Source organism: Chrysochloris asiatica, unplaced genomic scaffold (assembly GCF_000296735.1).
Source record: "Chrysochloris asiatica unplaced genomic scaffold, ChrAsi1.0 scaffold00282, whole genome shotgun sequence".
Classification (NCBI taxonomy): domain Eukaryota; kingdom Metazoa; phylum Chordata; class Mammalia; order Afrosoricida; family Chrysochloridae; genus Chrysochloris; species Chrysochloris asiatica.
The window spans coordinates 2336393-2342214 of record NW_006408800.1 but is presented as its reverse complement, the minus strand read 5'-3'; the positions used below and the strand labels follow the sequence as shown (position 1 = coordinate 2342214).

At 38.8% G+C, this 5822-nt stretch overlaps 1 protein-coding gene across 1 annotated transcript in view; it reads right to left on the bottom strand.

Annotated features, from left to right (window-relative positions):
- Nucleotides 1-5443, bottom strand: part of LOC102815532 (ATP-binding cassette sub-family A member 13-like) — an 857870-nt gene extending 852427 nt beyond the window's left edge. Inside the window, exon 1 of the mRNA XM_006874535.1 lies at nucleotides 5375-5443. Within this exon, the coding sequence (XP_006874597.1) occupies nucleotides 5375-5443 (69 nt within the window). The remainder of the gene's footprint in view (nucleotides 1-5374) is intronic.
- Between the last annotated feature and the right edge of the window lie 379 nt (nucleotides 5444-5822).

Genomic DNA, 5822 nt, shown 5'->3' with positions numbered 1-5822 from the left:
GTTTGTGGCTGTTCTGATCCTTCCCCTGCTTGATCTCTCCAAAGATGGCAGATCTAGGAGCAGCTTAGGGTCTTAAATTAGAAAGCAATGGATTTCTTGACTGTGCAACAAATTTCCCTAGCTGTAAGCTTTCCAATCTTCTAAATATTCATTTACATACGGTTCAGAGTTCTAGCACCATTCCCTGAGCCTGCTTGGTCTGGTGTTCTCTGTTGTTGCTGACAGAGCTCCTCACTGCAACTCTACCTATCCACCATCTTGAAAGCATAATCAATAACAATAGAAGTTTGATAATTTATGAAATTGTATGATGAGCACTCTCTGCTCATTAAACTATTTTTTTATTTTGCCTGTTTGAAATTTCCATAATGTTCTTTTGAAATGAAATAGTAACTATGATAAAATACAATAAGTCAAAGGTTTTTTTTTTTAAATAAATGTAACACAAACAGAGACACTTCTTTCAATAGTATAACCATCTTACAATGAGTGTCTGGTTCTTACTCGTTAAATAAAAATTAATTTGAGGCCTTTCAATCACAGAGTCAGATGGGTTATTCCACAGATTATGCTGTGGTAAAAAACAAAAGAATTTAAGCAGTTTGAAACTACAGCCATTCCACAGGACAAAGATGAGGTTTTCTGTTCCCATAAAAATTTACAGCCTCAGAAAACCTGTGCAGGGTCACTATGAGTCAGAACTAACTCCACAGTACTTAACAACAACAACCACAGGTGAGTAGGAGGAAACTATGAAAAACAGTTTAGAGCAGTTCTCCCAGAGAGGCCTGTCCTCAATATGTCCAATGCAATAACATTAACATTTGCAAATATATTCACATCCTAAACCCCTGGGATTCTATTCTAACTCAGTTATGCAAGTCAGGAAACTACAGTATCTTTGAGCTCTCCTGGCCTCACCAGATCCTCAAGCGTGTCTCCTATAAATGTGTTGTTGTTAAGTACCACTGAGTCTCTTCTGATTCATAATGACCCTGTCCGGGCTTCTGAAGAATTACTGGAGAATTTGAAGCACCGACCTTACAGTTTAAGCTGACCTTGTGGTCCAGCACTTATCCTGCAGCACCACATGTAGGTCTATCCATTTCTATCTAGCTCCAGTGCTATCATCAGGTTAAAAAAATAGCTCCCACCCACAAAGAGGTCGCCATGAGTCAGAATTCACTCTCCGGCAACTAATAACACCGTATAGAGAATACTCTCAAGAGCACATTTCATATACTAACTTATTTAACCTTAAAGTAATCTTAGTTTATTGTAAAGATTAAATATGCAAGAAAAACCAGTTAAGAAATTTGCTTATTTTGTAAACTAGTGAGCTAGGCAGAGAAGATCCCAGATACAAACATGTTCTATACTAAACCAAAACCAACCCCACTTTCATCAAGTTGGTTCCGACTCATGGTGACCTTATGTGGTGATTCTGAGACTGTAAATCTTTATGGTTGCTGAAAGCCTCTTCTTTCTCCCTTAGAGTGACTGGCAGATTTGAACTACTGACCTTGTGGGTGGTTAGCAGCCCAATGTGTAATCAATGTTGGTAAGTACCATCAAGTTGGTATCAACTCATAGTGACCCTGTATAGGGTTTCTAAGGAATAGTTGGTGGGTTTGAACTGCCGACCCTGTGGTACAGTGCCTTACTAGAATATAGAGACACTTTTATTAAGTCTTAAAAAGGACAAACACAAAACAAAGAAAATTATGGATGAGGAAAACTGTCATCACACACACAGTACAGAGGCCAGTGGAATCCAATGACTCACAATCATGGAGTTCACTCTATAAAACAGTACAAAGACGCTCATGATTAGTGTCAGGTCAATTCATCACTGTCATAGGTGGGACTGCCTGGGGTCAGAATATAATTGCAGGTATAAACTTTTACAGGATTGATTCTAGGGTTTTGGTTACCTGGTTAAGTGGTCTTAGAGGTATAACTCATGATCATACAACAAGACAATACCTGGACCCCAATCTTTAACTTAAATCAGATAGCATGAATCCGATTGACTTAGTGTTGTTGTTGTTATTAAGTGCTGTCGAGTCCATTCCAACTCATAGCGACCTTGTATAGGGTTTCTGAGTAGCTGGTGAGTTTGAACCTTCAACTTTTCAATGCAAACTGACCTTGAAGTAGAGTGTTTATCCTGTAGTGCCACACCAGTACTCCGATTGACTATTTCCCATAAATGCCTACTCAAGTTCCCTAGATCCTGTGTGAGCAACTGTCTGCAAAATCTACTTCCAACTACATTCTTCCTGAAGGCAAACTGCTTTTCTATGGACTTGTCCTGGATTTCACTAAGTACAGCTATATTGCTGGTTTCATGGTCAGCAAGTGGGATACTGTGGTGCACTGGATCGCAAGGTCAGCGGTTCAAACTCATCAAGCTGGTCCTCAGAAACCCTATACAGGGTTGCTGTGAGTTGGAACTGACTCCGCAGCACTTAACAACAACAGCAACAAGCATTGGGAAAATAACAAAGAAATCAAATGACATCTAAACTTGTGCCAAGAGCCAAGATGGAGCTTGGCCTCCTGATGTACACGACACAAATTTGTGCTCTCATGCACTAATAAGTGACAGAGCTGGGATGTGAACACAGGCAAGCCAGCTCCAAGTTACATGTACAGAATCATAAACAAGGCTGCAGTCAACAGCCCTCTTTCCCATTTCTGTAGACACATCTATAAAAACCCAGAAGCAGATTTATAAATACTTAATTTTATACTTCACTGCCTTTCTCTGTCCCTGAAATATAATAAACTTGAAGACAGGGCACACATTTGCCCTCTATATATCACAAAGAGGAATCCTGGTGTGTCGTAAGATCAGCACTCAGCTTCAATGTCGGTCTGAACCACAAGGTCAGTGATACAAGCTTACCATCCGATCCTAGGAAACCCTATACAGGGTTACATGAGTTGGAACTGACTCAATGGCACTTAACAACAGTAACATATAGCACAGATGTAACAAACATTTTGTTTTTTTCCTTCACTTGCTCAACAAATATTTGTTGAACACCAATTGTATTCCAGACACTGTTCTAGGAGTATATTAGAGAACAAAATAAAAATTGCCTGGTCTCATGGATACTATTAACAAATCCACATATATATAATGGCATCCTGGTGTGGCACTGTGGGTTAATGTGCTGGACTGCAAAGTTGTTTGAACCACAAGGTTGGCAGTTCAAGCTCACCAGCCACTCCTTGAAAATGCTATGGGTCAGAACCAACTCAACAGCATTTAACAACAACAAAACATACCTATAATATGTTAGAAAGTGATCAATATTAAAGACAAAAAGACAAATAAGGAATGAGATATAGGATTTACAATTTAAAATAAGTGGTCATCAAATAAATAAATGAATAAGAGATTTCTGACGAGGATGCTTGTCTTATCAGCATTAATAATCATACAAAATTTTTTAGAGTATTAAAAGTGCCAGGGACTGCAAAATGAACAACCAGTCTGTGTTGAAAGAACAGAATGCCAGAATGCTCCCTGGAAGCCAGGATGGCCAGACTTCATCTCTTATACTTTGGACATATTGTCAGAGGGGCCAGTCCCTGAAGAAGGATTTCATGTTTGGTAAAATGGAGGGTCAGAAAAAAAGGAAGACCCCTCAGTGAGATGGATTGGCAAAATGGCAGCAGCAATAAGCTCAAAGGTCAGCGGTTCGAAACTACCAGCCGCTCCGCGGGAGAAAGATGAGGCTTTCTACTCCCGTAAAGATTTACACCCTCGGAAACCCTGTACAGGGTCGCTATGGGTCGGAACCGACTCGACGGCACTTAACAACAACAACAACAACAAATAAGCTCAAATGTTACAGCGATTATAAGGGTGGTGCAGGATTGGGCAGTGTTTCGTTCTGTTGTGCATAGAGTCGCTATGAGTTGGTACTCACTACTTGGCACCTAACAACAACAATCTTTATAGATGCAAACTGTCACTTCTTTCTCCTGCAGAGAATCACCAAATTTTCAGTTAGTAGCTGAACACTTAAGTACTGTGAAACTAGAGTTCCTAAGGCTAAAGTGCCCTTAATGAAGGATAGATAGTTATGGGACCTCCCTCAGGGAGCTGTTTTGAGGTTTAAATGAATTGATGTACAAAAAAACCCAGAAAGAACAGATCCTAGAAAATTAGCTTCCATCTATTACATATTCTCTTGAGAAAATAGACTTAACTTCCCAAAACAAAATTATATATCAGTAAAATACACTATTCAAAAATCAAAAAGCAATTACATATACAGCAATGCATTAACAGTTTGTAAAGACTATGTTTCACTGGTTAATTCTTTATTTCTATTAAAAATTAGATGTTATTTTTTTTAAGAGCAATTACATAAGTGACCTCAAAAACTTTGTACAAATTTGTAATTAAAATTGTTCTGATCCTGAGCATGTCCTTAAAAGAAAGAAAAAGAAATTTCATGAATGTTAATTTTTATCTTGAGGAAGAAAGAAACACTATCCTGAATATGAGAACTCAGTAAAGTGCAGTTCAATGCCAATTGTCAAATGTCTTCAAATTGAAACATTTGTCACTATAACTCCATAGTGAGTATAAACCATCAAATTAGAAATAATGCAGACTCAGTACTGCACATCTACTTCTAATAAAAATCACATTTATAAGAGTTCACTTTCATGCAGCTGTATTAGGAATAAAACATAGCTCACCAGAATAGTAAACAATTGATTGGTACTTTGTTGAAAAATATACTTAACATGATATTTATGTAGCATTCGCATAAATCTTGGTCAGCTTAGAAAAGTCTTGGTTATGTTAGTATGGCTATTGTGTTAAGTGCTGTCGAGTCAGTTCCAACCCATAGGAACCCTACATAGAGTTTTTAAGGAGCAGCTGCTGAGTTTGAAGCACCAACCTTACAGTTTAAACCAATCTTGTGGCAAAGTGCTTATCCTGCAGCACCACACCACTAAAAATTTGACATCAAAGAATAATACTGAATAGATATGGCATGTACAAATTTTGTGTTATATACACTTGCTGCCTTGTCCCTTCAACCAGAGAAATATCAGTTTTGTTTTTACAACAAAGGTCCAAAATGTTAAAGCTCAAAGATTACCCATGTTTTTATTTTAGTAATCTGTTTTGTTAGCTAGCATTTTCTGACAAAATTCTATAGTTGAGATTTTGTGCTGGTCATAGAGTTCAGCTGCTTTGCTCTTAGGGCAAATTCTCACTAACATCCCTTCTACAAATTCCCTGCAGGGTGGGCAGACCTTTGTACCTGCCAAGAGGAATCAGAGGCAGGCAGATTAGAACCCTTTCTCTCTCCAGACATGTCCCTACAGAGTCACTCACCGGGTGCCGCAGGCGGCAGAGCCAATTCTTCCAGAGCAGAGCTTGGAACTGGCGCCCTGCGTGCCCCATGCCAGCTTGCTCCTGTCTTTGACCTTATCCAGGAAGTCAGAACACAGGAAAGTACTTATATCTGCTGGACTCAAGCAATGGCATGCTGGGCTATTAGTCAATCTAACAAAAGTGAATGATGCAAGAGAGATTACTGGTAGCTGAATAAAGCAGGAATCAGATGTCCTCACTTGTTCTGTAGTTGCTGAGAAATCGTATCTTTTCTCAATGTGTAAAATAGGGATTAGCTATTGGCTGCTGTCTTTGAGGTGTTTTCCTTCCTTAGCATCCACGTTTCCTTCGCTATTTAAGAATACACACAATCAATGCCTGTACCAAAAGGTGATGCTCAAATTAACATGTGCTTCCTTTTTCCTTTGATGCTAATTAGATGGAATTT